Source organism: Pyxicephalus adspersus, chromosome 1 (genome assembly GCF_032062135.1).
Source record: "Pyxicephalus adspersus chromosome 1, UCB_Pads_2.0, whole genome shotgun sequence".
Taxonomy (NCBI): Eukaryota; Metazoa; Chordata; class Amphibia; order Anura; family Pyxicephalidae; genus Pyxicephalus; species Pyxicephalus adspersus.
In genome coordinates this window covers 29,759,782-29,784,459 of record NC_092858.1, presented here as the reverse complement: position 1 = coordinate 29,784,459, position 24,678 = coordinate 29,759,782, and the positions used below count along the sequence as shown (strand labels likewise).

Sequence of the window (24,678 nt, the reverse complement as noted above, 5' to 3'; positions counted from 1 at the left end):
TTAGCCTGTCCCCCTAGTGGATATCTACATCCTAAAGTGAACATTTTAATGTTTCTAATGCAACTGCTGAGATAAAACCAATAAGATGCACAGCTTGTTTTTATTAGTGAGCTGAAAAGATTTTTCATTTAGAGTGAACAGTAGTAAACCACAGATACTAATAGAGATTGCATGCATTACTTTTAAAGGGCTCTGGTTATGAGTAAACTAAGCAGACATATTGGAACTTTCAAAATGCTAATAGTTTGGCAGTATTGCTATTGGTGGGGATACCAGTTACACTGACATCTGTCTCCCCCCCTTTGTAGATATTTTGTCTCTTCCATGTTGTGTCTTCAGGACAGGAGATCAAGTGAAACGGAAACCAAACTCTTTCCCACTATCCAAAACAAAACCTGACTCTACATATAATTTAAATAGAATCTCTGACTGGGAACAAGCAACCTACTGTTTATTTGCATACTTGTTGAAGGTCATTAACTCTGAGGATTGAAGCTGCAATGTCAGCATGCTAACCTGGCAGCTTTTTTTGGCGCTGAAGGCTTCCCAGATGCTACATGACCTGCAATAGATGGGTTTGGGAAATGAACTCTCTGCAGGGTTAGTTCTGGGAAGACTTTAGTAAAGTCACACTGCATCAAAGAAAGCCATAGGGGCCATGTTACATTGAGGGAGTCCTTCCTAAAATACATGCATATGGCCTCCTATTGTGGGTAAGGCCTAGTACAACTTGGCTGAGTTTTTATTTTTGATCCAATTACCAAAAGTATAAAATAATCAGATTTAACCAATTGTAAGAAATTGATTTTATGGGATTGTAGGTGTGATCCTCCATCTGTCCTATTGTTCACCTGATCATAGCCTGACCCCCATCAACTCATCATAAAGTCGATGGGACAGGTCAGTCAAGTGCAAAATTAACAGCAGATATGCTTGTCTGTACTGGGCCTAAGATAGGAGAACTGTGGTACATACAAAAGAATGGGAAAGGTCTACCTAATCTCCACGTTTATTGTGAAGCAGGCATTTATATACAAGCAGTGGCATGTATACGAAAGCTGTCTTCATGAAATCTTTAAAAAGGAAGCCTTTCATAAAAACAGCACAAAGGTTGCTGTTGCTTTATCCAGCCAAATCAGCAGTAAGTATTAAGGTTCAGACCTCTAAAGCTTGGTCCCTTCACCAGCAATAGAATGTTATTAGGGGATAACATCAGTGGCAGGTCATTGTGCCTGTATTCTCAGACCAGGTGAGCAGTCTACCTGTGTGATCAGCCTGATCCCATACATTGGTTTTGAAAACAATGCTTATCATAGCAGGAAACAGCTGAGTAGTTTTAATTTTCCCTTGTTTGGCATTTTTGACATTTGGGTAAATACAACTAATATATATATACACACACACACACATTTATATTGTGGGGTCACTTGTAGCAATAGTGCTTCAGTGTGGTCCAAACACAAGACAGCAGGCTTCTAGTTAAATTCATTTTCTGGTCTGCAATAAACAGCAGAATAAGGCAATGGTTAGGCTGAGCATCCTCAACCAACTAGCACACAAACAGAAATAAAATCACTTTCCTGACAACACAGCAAAACTCACATTTGTGTGCAAGGCTTGTCCTCTGGAGCTCAGTTCCCTCACAGCTTTGGGATCAGATTGAGCTCCTGGCATTATAATTCTGCCTGATTAATAGATTCACCTCAACAGGTGAAAATCTGGACATAGACCCAGTGGACCAGGGAAACGCTCCCATTCTTTTACCTGGTCAGGCTCCCAGACATTAACAATCTGGCTTCCCAAAAAACCCACTAAGTCAGTCAATACACACATCTCCTGGAGCCTTATTTTGGCCAAGGCATTATCTGCATGGAGTTTGCATGGATTTCCTCCCACATTCCAAAAAACAGGCAGTTATTTGGTTTCCTCCCAAGTTGACCTTAGACTGTGTTAATTATGTATGACTATGGTAGCGATATTAGATTGAGCCCCCTTTGAGGGACAGACAGTAACATAATTATGGACTTTGCATAATATGTCAGCGCTATATAAATATTACTTATTACTATGTATATACAAAGTCATAGAAAAGGTTTGGGGCTCTTGAGAAGAGTCACAAGAATCTGCATATCTCAGACAATAATAAACATTTTCACTTTTCCCTTTTTTGATGATAGTGTAGCTCTGAATGTGAGCAGAGGACATGCCTCCTCTAGTGCTGCATATATATATATCACAATCTAATGATGTGTCAGAAGAGGTGATCTTTATGGGCAAGGAATAAGGCCATGAACAGATATCAGCCTAAACACGTCACAAATACCTCTGTGGACTCAGCTATTACTTATGATGTGCATCCCGGGCAACATAACGCAGCCTTTTCATTTTATTTGCAAGTAAAATCACTGTCTCGGAATTCATAAGCAGTCTGTAAGTCGGATAGTGGCAACTTCCATCAGATGCTTATTAGACTAGTATTTATCTTCATAATGGCCTTCAATTATTGGGTGCCTTAAGTAATTTTATATTTCGTTAAGCTTTAAAGGTAAAAAGCTAACACAATAGCTAAATTGGATTAAAATTGGATTGTGAGCCCCTTTGAAGGACAGTTAGTGATACAACTATGGACTTTGTACAGCGCCGTGTAATATGTGAGTAAATAAAATACTCAGAATTATGCCCAGAAATTTCAGGAGAAAAAGTAATCCATTGCAGTCTCCCTTCTTCAGCCCAAGTTTCCCTTTAAACAGGTAATTGTTTAATAGATTTGCCTGAAATGCCACTTAAACCAGTTCGTATTGGTCTATTATTATTGGCATAAATGTTATTGTGGAGAGGCTCTGATTCTGATGAATAAGACAGGAAGAGAGGTGTACAAATGATATCAGGCTCTACAGATACGGCTTGTGTCAATGCTGCTATTTCGGGACACCAGTGCATCACCCTGCGTGTTACGTGCCAGAGCTGTGCATCACCCTGTGTTATGTGCCAGAGCTGTGTATCCAGATGGCAGAAATTGGCAAAAGCCCTGATTTCAGCCTTTCATGTTTTCACTGTAGATTATACCTGTGTCAATATGTAATAAGTATGCAATTTACATAAAACATGTCACAACTATTGTATACTAAGCTGGCTATGTAATGTACAATCAGCTTAAGTTTAGGAATTGCTGTACAATGAATAGACCTACCCAAAAAAAAAAAAAACAACATTGTATATAGTGAGGCATTCATTAGTGAAAATACAGGAGAATTAGATTTTAAAGCTCGGCCAATTTAGATATCATGATGTTTTTATGGGTTCTTTAATGGAGTGTTTTCTTTATAAATAGGCAAAACCTGTGCAGAAAAGGTTGCCCTCTGCAATCAGAGAATAACCCTTACTCTTTTTGGAAACAGCAGTTAAACACATCTCTTGCTGATTCAGAACTAGAACTCCCCAATCAGCAAAGTACAATATTGTTATAACTAGTATTTATATAGCACCAAAGTTACACAGCACCTTACAAAGTCCATAGTCATGTCACTAGCTGTTCCTTAGAGAGGCTCACAAGTCAATGTCCCACCAAAGTCATTTATCATTATTACAGTTTAAGGTCAATTTCGGGGGGAAGCCAATTACTAGCGGCATGGTTTTGGAACAGATGGAGAAAACTCAAACTCCATGCACAAAGTGTTCAGAACAAGATTCAAACCTGTGACCTAGTACTGCAAAGGCCAGAATGCCAACCACTGAGCCACCATGCTGCCCTTTACAGATTGCAGAATTACAGGTAATTTAATCATTTCAGAATGGACAATACTATGGCTCACTCTTTAGTATTATCAGATTTTGGGTTACCTATGAAAGATAATTTATAAGTGGTTGATTGAGCTACTCTTCTTTGGATCATTGTAACTCTTGCTAGTTTTCTGCTATAAATGGCATTGCAATAAACAAACTGAACTATGCATAAGGTAAAGCCACAAGATTGCACTCATGACATTTTCATACGCGGTCTGCTTGATGGCTTGAGAACGGATCATTGGAATGAATTGCCTGTCGTGCAGTTTTAAAGTAAATAGAAAGCATTGCATCAGGGCATTACAGCTTGCATTCAGCCCCATTCCCACTATTGAGGCCAGTCTGCTTGGCTGTCTCTAATGTGTCTGACTATTGTGGAGGGCCAGTGACTCACAGGATACTGTGGTGATATTATTTGCTTAATATTATTTCCCATAAACACATACTGAGCTTGCACTTTTCTATGCATGTAATATAGAAATCCTCCAGGGAGGAATGTCCATCTTCATGTGTAGTAAAACTGGGTAAGATTTATAGCAAAATCAAACCAAGCATGAAAATAACTGGTTCATCATTTCCCACATTGTATCGAGAAATAAGTGTTTGCCAGACATTCCCGTGTCATTCTTTTTTTAAAGGTGTGATTTATGATTCAATGTTTCCATCTGTTTCATAATAGGTAGTTTTTTAGTTTGCATTTTATTACAATCTCCACTGATACCTAAAGTGGCTTGCCGCCTAAGGAGAAAACTTTAAATACTGTCCTGTCCTACTGCCTACACCACTGATCTCTGCTGTCCTTGAAAACATACTGCTGAAGTATCTTTTGTACCTGACACTTCCGGAAGTGTTCAATGCCTGATCCATTGTGGTTCCTTCTGATAGCCCCTATATAGCTGTAGAACACAATGTTGTGGGGACTGGAGGAAGGAACCACACTGCTCGGTAGGGGAACAAGAATCTGAAAATGAATGCTGAATATTCTTTTGCAGGTAGCATTTTTTTTTAAATTTTGGTGGTGCTTTTAAATGTTTACTCCAGACTCCAAAAAATGGGGGTAGGGTTGTCACTGGCAGAGGAAGCATAGACTGCAGAAAAATATGTGATAGATTTACACTTGAAAGTGAACCTGATCGTACCGTCATGCGGTGCACTTAAGCAAATGGCTTTTTATGCATTGCTGTGTCATAAACCGGGCTGCGTTAGGCAGTCCATTGAAATTATTGGGCTGCAATGAACCTCCATGATTGGAAAAAAACAGGTGTTTTTTGCATTTCTTTGCAGCTGAATGCACACTATACATACACTTATATATGCGTACGGGTGGCATTTAAAACAAAACCCCTCTTTTGAGTATTTGAGCAGAGTAGAGAAGGGAGAATATGCTTGTTATTCCTAACAATGACCAATCAGAAATGAAAAACATTTTTTGTTATTCTAGTAATGAACGTTAGAACATTCTGCTGCATTTTGTTGATTTCTGTGTCCCCTTTGGAGATTTACCCTTGCTTCCTGGCCTGGTGACAACGTTACCATTAAGATACCTTGTCAAAACTTACCGTCACATGTGTAAATACATTTTCCTTATTTATATTGGAACCCCATATAATGTTCCATCTACAGTGACACTATTGTGGAACAAATTGTGTGATTTACACTTGGATGGCATCAAAAAGCCAATGAAACCTCGTTTCTTCCTTTCAGTCTTGGAACAGGATAAAGGGCCTGATGATAGCATGACTAATTATTCAGATATCAATGAACATGTGGTATAAAGTGGATATGTGTGTGTAACACTAGCTGTTGTAGAGTTGGGATGTATGTTTGTTTGAATATTAGATTTCAAAACCGAGAGCTTAAGGGCTTAGAGGATATTAATGTTCGGAGGCAGAAAGAAAGTTCTCGAGAAAAAAGTGCTAGAGAACTGAGTGCGTGAGAAGTGGGAAGTGGAAGCTAAAATTACATATAAAGATTTGATGGAAGGAGTTGCCACATAGAGTTTTAGATGGTGCTAAGAACAAAGTTCCCATGCTTCCAGCCAAGTTGTTGCTTTAAAAAGTAGGTTGCCCACTGACAACCACATTGTTGGCTTGTTCTTGTTGTTTTTTAGTTGGTCTTTGGGACTCACAATCCTAGGTGGGGAAGGTGATACTTTAAATTGTATCCTGGAAGTAATGGTAAAGGGATGTCCTGCACCATTTACAACAGAAAGCTATAAAAATGTACAAATATATATTTATATATGTATATATTATGGCTGGCATGGTGGTTTAGAAGTTAGCACTCTTGCTGCGTCTTTGCAGAGCTAGGTCACTGGTTTGTATCTTGGCCAGGACACTCTCTGCAAGGAGTTTGTATGTTATCCCTGTGTTTCAGTGGGTATCCTTCCTGTTCCAAAAACATATCCCCCAAACTGACCTTAGACTGTGTTAGTGACTATGGTTGGGACATTAGATTATGAGCCTGCTTCAGGTACAGTTAAGCTGGGTACACACGTGCAATATTTGTCCTTGAAAAGTATCTTTCACAATCCTTTCCAACGACTAAGGACTGCACGATGCATGAACGAGCTCTGTACATACAGCAACATTCTGCTGTATGGAGAGGGAAGGGGGAGAACGATGGAGTGGCACCCTGCTGCACACTCCGTCCCTTCACTTCCATTACAATCGTTTGTCATCCATCGCCCGTGGATCCGCCAGGATGGACGTTCGGACGACGGATGACGGGCGCTGTACACACACAAGATTATCAGCCCTGAGACGATTATCTGACGAGAGGCATTGCAAGTGGGTACGTAGCTTTAGTGACATGACTATGAATTTTGTAAAGCTTATAGTAATATGTTGGCTTTATATAAATACAAGATAATATTATTCACAAAGCTGCTGTAGACAAGACCTTGCTAGATTATACTTTATGCTTATATACTTAACACTTCATTAAATTGTTCCAGTTACCAATTTGGAGTCTAATAGGTAACTTGGCGTGGCTTAGAAAGAAATATAAAAATAATTAAATAAATTAAAAATTACATAAATCATTGATGTTTGCAGAATCCATGGAACATTTTGTTGGCTATATATTTATAAATAAACTCCATGCTGATAGTGTCCTGACCAAGATTCAAACCTTGGGCCTAGGGCTGCAAAGACAAGAGGGCTACCCACTGAGCCAACCATGCAAGAGGGATATAGAGTTGAATTGGATGCTGAGATGAATCAAAATATTTATCTTTATCGAGAAAATCCTGAAGCCCTCCCTAGTTTGGTAGTCCGGAAAGATAAAACCTAGTTCTGAAATAAATCAGACAATGTGGCTTTCCTATAGGTGTATTCTAGTAGTATGTATTCATAAAGTAATCACAGAACACAAGGGGCGGAACGTGTACTAAAGAATGACATCTGGTACGCCTGATTTTTGGAAAATACACTATATGGCAAAACGTTTGTGGATGCTGCACTAAACTTCGCTCAGTACAGGTAATGATATAGTAAACAATGAAACAATTGTGTGCTTGTAACCTTGCAACAACAGCAAAATTCCCACCTCCCAACTTAAATTAAATTTTATTTTCTTTGGTGCTTTGTAAAGTGGAAAAATTACACTCACAAGGATCTAGGGTTATCCTCCTTTCCCTTCGATTTCCTACTATAGGCTCTGCACTACCATTTTTCTTTTAGGCATATTAAGGCCCTCTTGATGACCCATCAAGCAACAGATACATGTGTCGTAGTTAGGAATACAGTTGTTTACAGTTTGCCATAGAATTGACAACTATCTCATGGTCTAAAGAGCAACCATCAATTTAGTTCCCCATTCTCCCTATTTTCCTTGAGGATAGATTGCACTCCAGAATGTATATTAGGTGTTCTTGTTGACCATCAGTATTTAACCTCAAAATATTTTTTTGAGCTGACTGGGCCCAAACTCCTACATCCTTCAAATACATATGCAAAGCCATTCCAAAAAAGTGGAGGCAGTTGAGTAGCCACAATGGGGAATGGAAGGCAGGGGGGTGGGAGTGAGGCTGTTGCAACATAACAATACTTATAGTTTTGTAGCTTGATGTCCAACAACCCGACAAAGATGTGATGGTCAAGTGTTCACAAACTTTTGCCCGTATAGTTGAGATTCCTGACTATAAAACAGTGTTACATGAGATGAATATTCCATAACCTAAAGCCCATGGAAGAAGAGAAAAGTGGTGTACAATAGGCTGTTACTTGAAAACAACTAAAAAGACCCAATAATCACTGCAACGCCTTCTTTTAAAAAACAGTGAATATCACTAAGATATGCCAGTACATAAAAAAAGAAAGATTAAGTGATTATAAAATGGGAGGCATTCATAAATGGTGAGTTTTTCCCCTTAAAGCATGTGCTTATAAGAACAAATGTGCTTTTAACTTGGCGCTGTCTGTAGAAGATTATGGGATTTCTGTTCCTGATCACACATTTGTCCTGTACGTGTTCCATTGTTTCATTGTGACTGTAATAGCTGCCCTCTGATTGGTCTCCGGGTTTTCTTTAAAGATTTACCGTAACTTGTGCTAACCTGTTCCAAAGCGCCTCCCCTTGGCTTAGCATTCCTAACTTTGTTGACTTCAAGCTGTCTAAGCATTCTGTGCCATTAAAAGAAAATAAAAGAAAAAAATATGTTTTCACATGATAAAAAAAGAGAGAGGAACAGTGAAAATGTCAAAGAAGAATGGAAAAATACACTGGATTACTTTTTTGTAATCTCCACCTAGAGGGTATAAATTCCTTTCTTCTAAAGCCTTGAGGGTTAGGATTATATGATTGTCTACTCTTGCCCTAAGGTGCAGTTGTATGTGAAATGCAGATTAGGTACTTTGCGTTTCTTTGTCTTTTAGTTAATTTTAGAGGATCATATATTGCACAATTTGTTTTATATCTTGGAAAGCGCTAGTACGTTATTTGCTTGGCTTTTTTGTTTTTCTTTTTAATTTATTTCGTTATTTTGTATTTTTATACAACCTGGGCATCAAAACAGAGAAATCTTCAGCAGTACACAAGATATATATTGACCATTACCATTGGCCTGTCTGTTAAAACTGAACTCCTAGTAAGATATAAATACATTTTTACAGCTTGTATTTATTATTACATCATTGAAAGTAGCCAATCAGTTCACGTGCTGGCAAGAAGCATGCTAATAGAAAGCACTCAGATAAGATTACTATGCTTCTTCTCTTTTCACTCTCCGGTAACATGCTTCAGAACAACCTGTGCTTAGAAGAATTGGGATAAATTATGCTTACCATTAGACTAAGGGCATCTAATGGAAGTAAAAAAAATACTGTACAGGTAATCTCTGAAATTAAAGTTAATATTGAGATCCTTGATTACTATTGAGGTCCTTGTTTAGGAATAGCTTAGCACTTCTGCTAAAAATACCTGCCTGCTCACAATTTTTTGGTTACTATTTAGAAAGCTGTTTTCTACTGGAGATCCTAGCTCTAGCCCCTTGTGATCTAGGTGAGATTACAAACAGGAAAAGTTAAGGATTCAGTTGGAGGATGGAAACTGGAAGTCAGAATCAGAAATTTAGCTGCCAGAATCTATCTATGAACCCAAGGGATGTTGGAATATGCTAACAAAACAGCAGAATAAATGTTGTATGGACTATCACTTTAAATTGGTAGTGGTAGGATAGTATAAGAATCAACAAGGTTATTGGACTGGTGAAAAAAAAATTCAAGTATAGACTTCAATGGAGTTTAAGTATCTGGTGTGTTTGTCTGCTGTTGAATTCTTTGAAGTCTTGAGTAAGTTGTAAAGATACAGTAATGCACAGTAAACTTGTTTTGGAATTCACATGCTGTCTGGTAGATGATCCAGGTTGAGGAGGTTCTCACAACTGTAGAAATGCTTCCCGTAACTCAGTGGTGAATTACCCCAGGAAAATGATAAGTCATGGTGAATCAATGGTTAGCATTACTGCTTTATGGTCATGGAATTTATTCTTGTGAGGACCTTGTGTATCATTGATTTTGTTTCTCTCTACCAGTTATGGAGTAAAGAAGTAAATGGATCTCTCTTTAAATCACCCTTTCTCAACCTCTTCACCTTAGAAGACCCCCTAAAAACATTTTCAGGTCTCTGGGAAACACTGCAAAAATTGGGGGGGTCAATGGGGAAAAAAGCCTCTTAAATTGGTGGTCAGTAGAATGCCCTTCAACAGTGGTAGCTATAAAAACAATTTAATAGATGCAACCTCTGTAGAAACCAGGGGATTCCACAAAACCCTTTATGAAAATGACTGATCTAAATGAAAGAAAATCCCCTCTTGTCTGTTGTTACCAGAACAGGTGTCTTCTTTGAGTGGTTCCCCTTCTTTTCATATGTCAGAGACAACACATTATAGGTCCTTACCTTACATTTGGTACTAACTGACAAAAATAGATTTTTTAATGGCCTTAAAAAATAAATTCAAAGTCAGTTGATGAAATGTTCTACACACAATGTATTTTAAAAGATAAAGTGAAATAAATAATCAGATTGTAGAATTTGACATTTTTAGGTGGTTTAACATTGCAAACATTACATAGCAAAATGTAATGCTGTTTAGATGTACATGATGGGGCAAGAAATGTTATATATAACCCATTCTGCTTTTCGGTAGACCCCTTCATGTGTGTACTCCCCTAAGTAACCACATTATGTACCATAGTTAGAATAATCCTGCCAAGTACAAGAAGTGCTGCAACAGTGTTGTTTTGGCTTTTAAAATACTTCTCCTTTCTAAAGACAGTACTGAAGTACAGTACTATAGACAGAAAACATATCTAAGCATACTATAGAAATGCTAATAACCCGAACTCTGTCTTCTGAAAATTATAAAGCTGCATTTTTTTTTCTAAAATGCAGTTTCCACTAAAAAGTTGCATTCACGTGGAAACCAATTAAACATCAAAAAGCAGCAAAGACTATGAACCTGCACGCACCTGCATTACTGCTTAATAACTCCACCAAAGAAGGTGTTAAAAGAATAATTTGAGTTACCCCTAGCTATGGTTTGATCAGTGGTAAAAAAAATGAATGAGGTAATTCCCGGTACTAAGGAATGGCATGCAGGTAGAGTTTTAGAGCGAAAAAGAGATAATGGTCAACTGCTTTGAATGTGTAAATGGTTGGTAGAATTTTATTCTGTTTTGAGGTTTATGTTTTATGTTTTTAACACACAGAAAGCTGTTTTTTTTGGCAGTAGTAAAATTATATTTAGTTTCATACATTAAAAACAATCAGTGATATGTGCAGACAATAGTTACCCCATTAGTAGTTCATAGAAGAGCAAACATCTATACAGATTAGATCCCTAGATATAAAGTAAGGATCATATTGAACGGCTTTTGTTCCGACGCGTTTCGCTTCTTCAGGGAACGCATGGAGAGCGTTTATCAGACTGTGAAGCATACTGTAGGTATCACACTTGGGGTGGTAGTACCTTTAATCAACTAGGAGGATGATTAACATTTCTGTCATTAGTCCTTTTATATTTTAATGCTCTTTTGCAGAAGTATATATCCATTTAATGTGGTCTAAAAACAATGTGGTTAGCAGTTCTGCGTGCCCCTATATGTATGGTTAGCAAACGCTTTGTCATACTGTTGAATGCATTGATTTTGGGCTATCTTCTAGCCACACCAGCAAGGCAACTGCATTCAACCACAGTTCACTGAAGTTGGAATGGATCCCAATTCGAGTCAATGGAAGTGGCTGAAGCTTTCAGAAACTGCCTGACAGATCCAGAAACCTTGTTGCAAACCACAGCAACTGCAATGGCGTGCAAGTCTTATGCACAAAAAAAGTTTCTGACCATTTTTATATGGTTGAAGGCTGGTGGGTAATTGTGCATTAACAGGTCTAAAAGTGGTCTTTGAAATATATTTAGAAAATATTGCATAAGCCTTTTTTGCAGAAATTCTGCAAATGTTTTTTTATAAGTTGGGGATGTGGAAGATGCATTCATTGGAATTCATTGTGCAATGACAGTCACTCCCTCTACCAATCAGATCTATTTATTTTCTGCTGTTTCAGAGATACCATGATCCTTAAGCATGGTTTCCTCTGGTTTCAAAAAAAGCTTCATATTATAAAATGTCTATTTTATTTAACTCGAGGGGACATTTTACCCTAGTATAATCCTTTAGTTATTTCTCAATTTTATTAAATGGTATATACACTGGAGAGAGCATCTGAAATGTATGTATGAAATGCAATCATACAAATATGGCACAGAAAGCTTGCATAAAATGCGCACATTGCATCCAGAATACTTTCAGTCAAATAGTAACAACGGATGATCAGATTTTTACCATGGATAAACCATAGCTTTCCTTTAAAATGTGTGAAAAGAACTTCTGAATAATGATTTTAGTACCTGACATCCTTGAAATAGAGAGAACACAGATAGTAACTGAAATATCAAATCGTGTCAAGGAGAGTAATAAGATCATAACCTTTCCATTATCAGACAGATGTCTAATTGACCTTGGTCAGGAGATTCTACTGTTCAGTGGTTAGATCATTGTCCGATAACGACATAACAGTAGTAGATAAGACACCAAGTTGTGTGAAAGGTAACAGAAGGTGGAGTGATGGGGACAGTTCTGTAATTCAGTGATTAGTACGGGTTTATCATGTGACACTTGGGGAGGAATTTTTGGTTTGCTGCTCCTGTGTAGGGAGGCCAAAGGTAGCCATGCTGGACCCAGTAAAAGTTTGTGAGTTTAACACCTAAAGGATTTGTTGGGACAGGCGGGTTTTATAGAGGTATAGCAACAAATGTTTTTCTAATCAGAACAAATATTATTAGAAATAGGTTATCTGGTGTCTCTAACCACTGATTAGATGAAATTCCCCAGTGGAGACAACAACAGCAATAAATAATGACCTGACAGAGTTTCACACTTTCCTACTAAATCCAAAAAGGTTTGCATGCTCCATATAACACACTATAACTATGCCAACAACATTAAGTAAATTGAGAAAATCTAATTACCTGTTTGTGAGACATCTGCTCATGTAGGACCCCCCTAATAGGTAAGGATCCATAAGAAGGGTAGTAGGAATAAACAAGCATTGTACAAAAGGCCTGCTTGCCCCTATGTAGAGGGGTGGGGTGGGGGGTCTACAACAGTCCTTGCTAGTGGTCAGGCATTTAGTAATTTGGCATGCCATACTGATTCTAGAATTTTGCTGGAGACAATTGTATATATTTGACTTGGGGGTAAATTTTTGTTTGTAAGGTGCCACTTGGTGGATCGATGCCATTGTGGCCCCACTTGCCTGACAGTCTGCCTGCACCTCTGTCATATTGTCTGATTTTACTACACCTTTTTTCCCATTTCTGTCCACCCTGAAACACAGGGATCATCCCAATTGGGATAACAGGATATTTATTTAAATAGGGGAACACAAAGCAGGAAAAACTAGAGGCTCTGTTTTCCATGCTAAAACGGTAATTTTATTGTTCTTTTTTTTTTTTAAGAAGTTTTAGTATACCCCTAACAACTAATCAGAACAAAAGTTTCCTCATTATACAGTTATTTTACAGGTCTGTGGTTCAGGTATATTGGACAGGTCTTGTATGACTTCTGTAAATAAGAACATTTACTGGGACATCATTTTTTATTCTTCAGTACAGGCACTTTATATATATTATTTTACCTTGTTGCCTGTGTAGTGCCTTTCATTTAAGACATTACCTAAAACCTTTCTTTGTTTTTTTAGCCATTATAAGTCTTATTTAAATAAGTCTGTCAACACAGAAAGCTAAGAACTACCGATCTGATTACTACACTCAGAAAATGAGGACAAACATCTTTTCTATAATATGTAAACAGATTGTGATGTACACACCGTGTTAGGTTGTTTTGGTCTGTTTGCACATACATGTTTCACCTGTGTTTGTGGCTTTCTGCAGAGTTCAGTGTCTTTTGTGAGTAGTTCCTAGAAGGAAAAATCTGCTAGTAGGTGAAAATAAAAGGTTGGAAAGTGATTTTCAGATTTTCATTTAAAGTAATCAAATAAAGTACCATAAATAAAAGTACATAAAATAACATAATCAAATAAAATATACAATGAGGACAAGGTTATTTGAATGACAACTGTATATTAAAATGATCAGTAGATCCTTAGGTAAGACAAGTGAGTTCAGCAGCATGCTTGGCTCAGTGACTAGCACTCTTGCCTTTCAAGTGCTATGTCCCAGGTTTGAGTCTCACCTAGGACACTATCTGCAAGGGGTTTGTATGCAATCTCTATTTTAACATAAGTGATATCTTTATATATTCATTATTATTATTTACATAAATAACAGTTTTCCTCCCAGAAATATTTTAATTATTAGTGGGGTCTGGTGGGCTTCTCCCTTCTTTTTGCCTTAGATACCCTGATCATGACTTCTCCTTCCATAAACTCCAACTGTTTCTCCCTACTGCCTGGACTTTTGCAGAACTTTCTGCTGCACTGTGCTTAATATGAATAAAACAAATTACAGCATAAAGAATGGAAGTCCTTCATAATGATCACAATGGGTATGCAATCGCTGGATCTCAAACAACCTTAAGAGCGAGAATATATATAATGCGAGTATAAGAAACTTTCAGGTTGTTTAACTCTCCAACATCTGCAAAAAATGAAAATATCACTTTTGGGTGCACTGACCTTTAAACATGTATAGAATCTTACATCATCCTCATTATGGTGTGACAAAGTATTTTATAAGAAGTGACATTGAGATTAAAATCACAGCGCCCTTGCATCATTATTATGCCGTCCTTGAAGAGATATTTTACTGCCACAACCTGGCAGCAAGTGACAGAAATTCTGTATATGATGACTAAGCAATATCATGACATTACCTTGCATTCTGAAAACATTTTGTAACTTTCGATTTCTTTATTGCCTGTATGTGGAGTAGGACAGTCCTGGTATCATCCAAACCAAGCAGACATAGGCTTTTATTTGCATACTTGTAGTACCAATATTGTAAGCTATGCATTAAATATTCCAGGAGCATTATTTCTTAAAGCAATAGTTGTAAAAAGCAACCTGGTTGAAATAATCAGAGCTGCATTTATAATAATTTAACCCAAGGCAAAGGTCCTTAGAGTAACAGGAAAGGTTAGGCACCCCAAGCCTCAATATTTCCAAACCGTGATGCCATTTTTATTTATTTGCCATTTCTTTTGACCATCTCTTGACATTAATGGCATCAGGGGCTTCATTACCTCATATAAATCAACAGGAACCCAAAAACAGAATCTTAAAGTGATCTCAAATGCAAGCAGATTGCATCTGGAAGGACACCGCCTATCAACACAAACCCTAGGAAATCTGTAAGGGGAAGGGGGTGCATGAAATGTTGAGTGGAGACAAAAAAAACTTAAATGAACAATATTTAAAAAACTATAAATGTTAAGCTGTCTCTCCTTTTTCTTGTCTGGTGGTAGAAAAGCAGACTACATGCTGCCATACAGTATTTTATAATAGTCGAACTTAACTTTTTGGGCTTCTCAAACAGTTTTTGGTCTTGCAATTGCATGAATAAATGGTATGTTCCATATTAACAATAATTTAGAACTTTCACAAAAAATGCGTTATAGATTTAACACCCAACCAATTCTGCAGTGCTGAAAGTCTCATAGCATAAAAGGTATTACTGGTTGATGTCCTGCCTAGACTTGAATAGATGGAGGTTATTCACTCATCAATCTCTCATTTTTTTCCCTCTACCCCTCTGAACATAATCTCTATACACTGATCTCTTGCCAACTGCCTAACTATGTCCCACAGTATCATGAAGCAGATATTTCTTTTCACTTGAAGATTTTTAGAATCTCTGAGATTAAAAATCGCTGGTGTAGCTCCCGCCTAAGTATTGCATACAACCCCCTAGTATACCAGGCTGACATACAATACTGGGCACAGCTGTTGCTATATTGTGTCCAGAGGTTTGTAGGACTAATGCAGTGTTTGTGATGCTATCACCAGGGGCTTTCAGGGCTTTTGTGTATGCATTATACATCTAATTACTTTTATTGGCAGTATTAAAGGTTGGCGCCTAATGTGTCAAAATGATCAGAATCTCCTGTAGTCTACAAGCCAGCAGTTTTGACAATGGTGTAAGGAAAAAACAGAAAATGAAAGCAGAGCCGGAATGGATTTATAAATAGATGATCTATCAATATGTGTTATGGGGTTGTTTTTTCTTTTCCCAAAACTAAAGAAAAGGAAATGTGGATGTGTTGCTTGTGAAAGAAGTCTAGATGTCCTTTTACTAAGGTTTGATGATAAGTTTATTTTTTATTGTGAACAAAATGTCAGATTCAGGTCCTGAAATGTATATTTGTTCTGGGCCAGCAAATCATTTATAGCAGTGCAAGGGTGCCTATGGCAGCCTCTATGTTCCTTTCATTAAATTTATTTTTAATTTAAATGTGTCCAGTTGATTAGTACTGTTTAAATGTTTTTTTGTGGGAAAACTTAATTTAGCTTTACAAACCAAGATTTGAACCTGTGTTCTAGAGCTTTAAAAACAGGCTTAGCTAGCCACTGAAACAACCATTCTTCACAAGTTGTACTTCTTAATTTTTCTTATTTAATCCTACTCTGGACAGCTATGAAGTGTACTAATGCGGAAGAGTCCCACTTGCACTACATGGGTGAAATGGTCATTTGGCCTGGGGGGTAAGAAAAGGGACATAGATTTACCTTATTAGAGTTACCCTGACATCCAGCACTTTCCTTTGCTGCCCAATGTCCTGGTTAGTATTATAGTCAAGCCCTTGTTGTCCTTTCATATAATTTAGGGCTGATTTATACTAGATGATGTAAAAACTGTGACTGACCCTTGTGAGCTATCTGTATATCAATATACACACGCTACATGATTGTCACCCAAGAGGAGCATGTGTACAGTGGTCCCCACCATATCTTTATATGGAGGCGAGCACAGTGGGGTGCTACTTGCTCACCCTTCCCTCTCCTCCTTCATAAAACAGTACTGTGTGTACAACACTCCTTTGTTCTCCTGTCTCTTGTTTCATATGACAATAATCTGAACTCTGTCTGTGATCTGTACAGGGCCTATCCATTTCCCTTTATCTTTCTCTAACTTTCTTATTACTTTTCCATGTGCTAGTTTTAGATGACCCTGTGAAATGGTCTGTGCATACTGGTTAAAGTGGATTTGCCATATAGCATTATTAGTTTACTGGCTGTTTTCTCATCTTCTTAGAAATACATTTCCCATTCGAACACTATTTAATGGATGCAATTGTAAAGAATCTTGAATAGTTGTACAGTACAAATGCTGACTGCAGCTCTTCTTTATGACATTCAGTTCAGTTGCCAAATTTGCCTTCAGAAATCATTGATCACCCTCCTGCTGCATGCTGATGTGTACATTGGGACTGACTCATTAATGCAGACTCTTCAGATAGAAATGGCTTTCCAATATGCATTAATTAGCACTTTTGGCCCTTGATACAGGAAAGAATACAATAGCTGCATCTGAATATTTAGCACAAATTGCAAGTATTTTTTATAACTTTTCTCAGAGAACTGTTGAATAGGGAAATCTATTTTACATGGGCCGGTTCAGATGTTTGTGAACCTGAAGGTCAGCTAAAAGAATAATGCTTTACCTGTATGCATGGTTTATGTGACCTACTCGGCATTATACTATGCATGATTGACCCTTTTCTATAAAATTGGGAAAGTTAGGATAGACAGTTTACAACATGTCTTAAATATGTTACAGGTAAAAAAAAAAGTCATAAATATAAAATTGGGCATTTAAATATTATGATTACAGGAATGTAATACTGGGGGAAAATCCTGAAGAATTAATGTGGGATCTGCAGTGGAGCAAAGTTTGATCATCTTGAGGGTATTAACAGACCCAATGGGCATGATTTATTAAAGCTCCCCAAAGCTGGAGAATATACACTTTTATCAGTGAACCTGGGAGATAAAAAAAACCTGGAATGGATCTGGTCCAATTGGTGAAGATTCCTTCAGATTTGCAGCTTTAGGTTATTGCAGTTTTCCCATTTCTCCTAAGCTAATTGAATTATTCCGTGTATGCTGTTTTGTTTTTTATACTGTGGCCTTTTATCCGGTCAGATATAGATCAGTGGAGGTTCAAAAGAAAACTGAAAGTGACATGCAGTGTTACCCAAGGATAACATATTGAAGATATCTGCATGAGCGAGTCATGCTAAGCAGCAATGCATTCTGCTCTATGCCTCTCTCCGTATGAGTTCCATTATTTGAGAGACATTTGGAGAGCAGTGTGTGGTCCACAGAGGAACAAAAGGACAACAGGAGGCAATGGAAAGGCCAGAAAATCAACTACATGTGAAACTGTGTCAAATATACAGAAGGTTGTATATGCTGTGCACCATGATCAATATGCTAAAATATAGACAATTATTACTTTTATCCTGGTGCTATAGGTTGTATTATTATGAAAGATTATCCATAGTTTGTGTTTACTAACTAAATTATTTATATGACCAATGAATACCAATACCAATGAATTATTAAAAAATTGTGTCCCCTGATTGTACCATTGGGATCCTCATCAAGAAATATATATATATATATATATATATATATTATTGGGTAATACAAAAAAAATTTAATATGAATGTCCAGATATTTTTGGTGGTAGGTTTTGAAAATCTAGATTTTCTATAATGTTTTATTGCTAGCTGTGGCCTGTTTAAAAATACTAAAGAAAGTGTTTTGTTACATATCTTAAAAAGAACTATTATTCATATCAGAAATCTGGTAAATTTGTAACTCCCTGCATGCTCTGTGTTGCACTAAAACCTTGTGAATTGTATATTCTCTTCCCCATTCTCCTCTGTAAACTACAGACCACCTCTCTGCTAAGGTATAAAGATGAGTAAAGTGGGGATGTTCTATAGCTCTGCCTAGGATAGAAATTCAAAGTATAGCATTGTGAGCCAGTGTTGTCACCCAGGTATAGGAAATGTGATATTAGCTAGATCTGCAGATAAGCATAAGGACCTCTAAGTACTGATGAGCTTCAACATATTATATTATTATATTGTTCTTCTTGGTTTAGATAATCTTTAAATAAAGGAACCTAATTTTGACATCTGGTTGCTGCTGGTACTTCCCAGACATATCTGCACTGTAATAATAAAATAAGGTGGAACACATATGGCCAAAAGAATATGGTGAAATAAATTGTCACATATAAATATAATAAATAAATAAAAACCTTCCTTGTGCTTTTTAGGATTGCTGTGCTGAACAATTGCAGCGTACATCCTGAATAATGCATGCACCAATTTCAGGAATGCATCGCTCGGTTTCATCTGTGCATTTTTCCAGGCGGCACGTGTTGTTCTCCGGGGATTTAACCCATGCTTTATTAGATTTACACGGCACATGGCTGGTATTGATTAGTGCATAGTCTATTTTGTAAGAGATTCAAAATTAATTGTGTAAAAATCCATGTAAGTGCTTTTTTATGAGGCTCGAGAGATGGTGGACCCTGTAATACTAAAGTGAGTTATTTTATTGTAATACATGAATGTAAGCTGCAGCTATTGTCGAACAAACTGACTGCTTTTTTAACAAAAGGATAGATATTGATAAAGGCTCAAAATATTGCTTCCCCCTTAGATAAAAAGTAGTGATTCATTCGTAGGCAGAGCAAGGCCTCTTTTCATAGAAAGGCAAACCAGAACAAAACACATTACTGAACACTGAGTTTTAATACAGATACCCCACCTTTGCAGTTACACCAAAATGTCTGGTGTGCACAGCCAATCAGATGTCATCTTTTTTAGGCTATATAGGTTAAATTGCTGAAAGGTAACAGCTGATTGGTTGCTTATGCTATGGTGTCTGTGAACAGCCTGATTAAAATTGAGTGATGCCTGATATCAGGAGCATTTGTAGATTAAGAAATGGGGAAACACATGCCATTGGCACTCTGTCTTTGCCTAAACCAAATGAAAAAGTGGCAATCATTACTTCTTTGCACCTCTTCTCCTATTCTTATTCTGCAAATGCTTCCATTGCAAGCTTGGTATATAACATTTGAATTGTGTGCAAATCAGTGAATTCCATATTATAAGGAAGGGGTGCAATATATGATGACCCCTACATTACCAGGGTCCAAATCATGCCAGATTTGACTCCCTGGGGTCTTTGGCAATCTGGGATTGGAGAAGTCACCCAATGTCACTTAATGACATCTGCAAACATTTCTAGATGACTACATTTTACTGCTACAGTCTGGTTTACTTTAATAACACAGGCCTGTATATGAGATAGTCTACAAATGATTTAGGTATAGGGCTCCTAGATCACAAAATTGGTCTAATCTGTTGGATTAGTATGAACTAATCATTTTAATGTGAAGCCTGCAAATGAATGTATTTCAATATTTGGCCACATACATGAGCCAGGGTTACCTTAAGGTGCAAGACTCATGAAGTGCATAAAGCCATGACACAAGATCCAGTCAATGCTGATGAAATGAATGTGAAGCCCGTGTGCAAGAAGCCGGAATCACAGAATAAACCCTTCAGATGTGTCTAGAGCGCTTAGATAAAATGTGCAAAGCACATGAATCATTTATGAGACAACAGGAACCAAAAGGTGAAGCGTTGACAACAAGGGATTTTGAAGTGTTTTGTTGTCTGATTGAAAATTGCTTTTGGCAAATAGGGTCAAGTTGTGTCAGTAGAATAGCCACAAATCTCTCATGGAAACACACTAATTCTGGCCTGATGGTGCATGTAGCAGCCATTGTAGCCATGTGCCATTTGCCAATTGTAGCCACGTTCCCTTGCACACGTAGCAGCCATTGTAGAACAATATTAGCTGCAGGCTATTTCTCCATGCTAGATGAATAGAAAGAACATTTGTGTACATGGAGTCAGTACAATGTAGGATTTTGTCACTATACTTGCAGACCTTGACCCCCTGTGATATTTATCATGGCCAAGGAAATCACAGTGCAGCCACGCCAACATTTTAATGTGTAAAGCAAACATGGAGGGCATTAGTAGCAGCTTTGACCAATATTTAATTGTTCATTAGATACTTGTAAGAATTGACCTGATGTCTTTTATAGTGGATTTCCCTGCAGTAAACTTTATTCCTTTATGCCATACAACCAAAAAAATGTATATATTCTCAATTGCATTGTTGAAATCAGCTATTTGGTGTTTCACAAACATAACAATATTATAAATGTGTTTGGTGTTAATGAGAACCAAATTGCCTACTGCAGAATGGGAAATTCAGATATTTGGTGAACAAAGGGAATATGATCTAACTGAGCAAATTTATAAATGTGCATAGTGAATGTGTTATTATGTTCTTGACTGTGGATCAGTCATTTCCCACATATTACATAGTTTCTGAAAAGCTGGTAGATCTCTCTTAGTGCCTGTTGTGAGATCCAGATATTATAAAATATTGAAAACCTGTTTTTTCTTTTTTTCTCTAACTTGATCAAGTCACAAACTGTTACACAATGACATGCATGGCGAATGAATTGTTTTTGATGTTATTTGTTAATCCTAATCTAATACTCAAAAGAACTCTGGGGTTATGTCCTGTGTCCAGTTTGGATGCAGATAATGCATTGTAGAATGTCTATTGTTAATATTTATGTCTTTCCATAACCTAATCAAGTCAGAAAACTTGTCCTGCAAATTCCAGGACATAGTATTATGTATTAGATTATATGGATGTCTACATGAACCTTCATAATCACCTGGAGCAAAAATCTAGTGTATAGTACAGGTGCCCCCAGAAGTCACTGGTTAGGACGTTGGAGATCCAACATGGCACTCTTGTTAGATTAATTGAGGTCCCTGCTGCTGTGCACCTCCTCTTTATCATCTTAAAGAACAAGGTAGAAAAGATCCAAGCCACATGTCTTTAAAGCCATCACTCCCAAACGGTCATTCAAAGCGAAATACAATGCTTGCTATAAGTAACTGAAAAACATGGAGGCTTGCACCTTCATATTGTATCACTTGGCTCCCAGTTTGTATGTGCTCCCCATATTTGCATGGGTTTCCCCCAAAAAAATAGCCTTAGACTGTAGTAGGAACATTGTGTGCTATAAGGAGGGATGTTTGGTGACATGGCCATAGACTGTAAGGTGATGTGTAAGATGTTGACGCTACATAAAAAAAAGATGATAATAAAAATCCTAAGGTGTGTACCGTACATAACCCATTGAACAAGGCACACCGCCCATCCGTTCTAGCTAAAATCCCCTTCAATATAGTGAAAAGGCACACCACCTTGAGAACTGCTGGTTATTTAAACAAATTGGCTAGTAGGGCACACTGTAACTTGTAGTACCACTGCCATAAGACACAGGTTGCCGTCTTCAGATCTGCAGGAAGCTGTGTTTCTAGACATGAAAACCACTCAGCGGTATTAATGCATTATGTGCTAATTCCCAGGGATTAAAAATAGAAGCCTTTTTACTGCACAGTCACAACATGATGTAAGGAGGGATTTCTGGGATGGGTGCAGTGTGGCATTGGTTTTATTGCTGTGACACTCTCCTGCTATCTGCAATGCATCATTCTGATCGACTCTTGGGGAAAGATTAACTCCTCTGTGCATTTGTATGTAAAGCTCAGAAACCTAAAGCACACAAAATCTGAAGACATTTTCACAATGTAAAATGTATTTGTTATAACTGATAACTGAATACTATTTAGTGAAATAACATGAAATATTTTGCTAACTCAGGACACAATACTTCTATATTTAGAAATGTGATTTTTTTTCTGTGTGTAGGGGTCAACAGATTTGCCTTTTCTGAAAAAGGGGGTCAAAGAAGTCAAAAGGGGCATTTGCCTGCACCCACACAGACAGATGGCTTCTAATACACTGGCAGCTATTGGTTGTGATTAAATAGGTATTATATTATGCGCCTTTTTTGCAATACATTCACAGCTGGTTCACACCTGTACATTAAACTTTGTTAGCATAGTGCTTAGGAGAGACATTCACCATTAAAAGTTTAGCACCGTGCATTGTGACTTACCCAACAAGTCAGTCTTAGGGTCTTCTACAACCTAGGGGAAACCCTATGATTTTTTTTAAACTTTGTTCTGAAAATAGTTTTTTTAGAGTTAAAGTGAAACCACTTATGTAATTCAGTAAATATTGATATTAGCATACTGTATACATAAAGCACCAACATATTACACAGCTCTGTACATTAAATAGGGGTCACCAATGACAGATAGATACAAACAATGGCATAGGAGGAGGCGAGGATCCTGCCTAATATAGCTTATAATCTAAGATTGTATGCATTGGAAGACTTATTTAAGGACTTTCACAGGTATCTGCTATAATCAGGTTTTATTTATGCTTCCTTTTACCTCTACAGAAGCACTGAGAGCATTGAGCATCTCCAATGCTTTTTACATTGCTATCAGTTTCACAGGTAGAACATGCTTACAGGTGGGGAGACCACCTTATGTATGTGCTTCTTTAGTTTAACTGTCCGATCAGAACTGGAGGAAGGGGATGTGACCTGGAAAACCCAACTACAGCCCATTACTGGTACCGGTACCATTGCCCTAAATCTAGGAGGCAATAGTATTTTGAATTGTACACATAGAGGTTGCTTGAATTTGTAAAAGCAATATGTATAATTATTCTGGGCACAGAATTGGGATCCATAATAAGAAAATGTGGTCTGTTTGCTACTTCTTGAATGCTTTGTTTAATGAAGGACCAGCAAAGAATAGTGTTAGGTTTTTATACCTGTTCCTATGTATGCCTTTACCTTTTCTCCACCAAATGCAAGCAAAGCGTGGGTTGTTGTACAACATTGTGATGTTTGGAATTTTTATCCTTGTGTGTGGAAGGGAAACTGTGTAGAAGAGTGAATGAAGGAAACAGTTTTATGGCACCAATGATGGAGAGGGAGGAAGAGGCTTGACTGGGGGTGACCATGAATGATGAGCATAGTGGCCAGCAAAAGACAAGTGTTTGAGGACCACTAAACTTCCATTATAAAATTAATTCATATTCAGTAAGTTTTAATAACATTCCAAGATAAATGTATTGTAAATTATGAGTGAAGAGAAATTATTACTAAAAAAAGTGTTTTGTATGTATTCTGTAGCCCAGAAATGCTAGTACTGAAAACCTTTGGGTAATATATATGTCTGATGTTTTTGTTGTCCAAGTCTGAGGGAAATTTAGAAGAAAGATATAAGTATTAGGTAACATTTTTTATGTTTCATGTTTATGTGTTGTTAAATATGCATCATTTATTTTCTTCCTTTATTTTCTTAAACCTTTTGCTTTTTTTCCTGCTGTGGGAAAAAAGACGATTTTGCTGGACCTCACACCTTTCTAGAACTTGAAAATTGGTTTTGTTGGGAGGTTTGCTGTAATCTAACTGTATTCTGTGGCCCCCATGTTTCGATGAACTACATGTTCTAGCATGCCTTGCCAGCTGAAATGTGCAGTTTCCCAGATATTGGTACAATTTATGTTAATAAAGTAATATATTTAATAATGTAATTATTCAGTAACTAAATACTGTCAGTAAATTTTAATTTTTACTTTTATTTTTATGATTGTAGGAATTCTGGAATTTATTAGTATAGCAGTGGGTCTGGTCAGCATTCGAGGCGTCGACAGTGGACTCTACCTAGGGATGAACGAGAAAGGGGAACTGTATGGGTCGGTAAGTTCTTAAAGTTTCACCAATTTGTACAGCCAGTGTTTCCATTCCAGCACGCTGTGCCAGATTTTAGTAGGGCATACTGAGATTTTTGTTGATGTTTAATACAGGCATATTCTGTAACGTGGTGC

The 24,678-nt window shown here is 37.4% G+C and overlaps 1 protein-coding gene across 1 annotated transcript in view; it reads left to right on the top strand.

The window, feature by feature from the left end:
• The window catches only part of FGF9 (fibroblast growth factor 9), a 42,257-nt gene that overhangs the window by 7,471 nt on the left and 10,108 nt on the right, over window positions 1-24,678 (top strand). Inside the window, exon 2 of the mRNA XM_072404969.1 lies at window positions 24,447-24,550. Within this exon, the coding sequence (XP_072261070.1) occupies window positions 24,447-24,550 (104 nt within the window). The remainder of the gene's footprint in view (window positions 1-24,446; window positions 24,551-24,678) is intronic.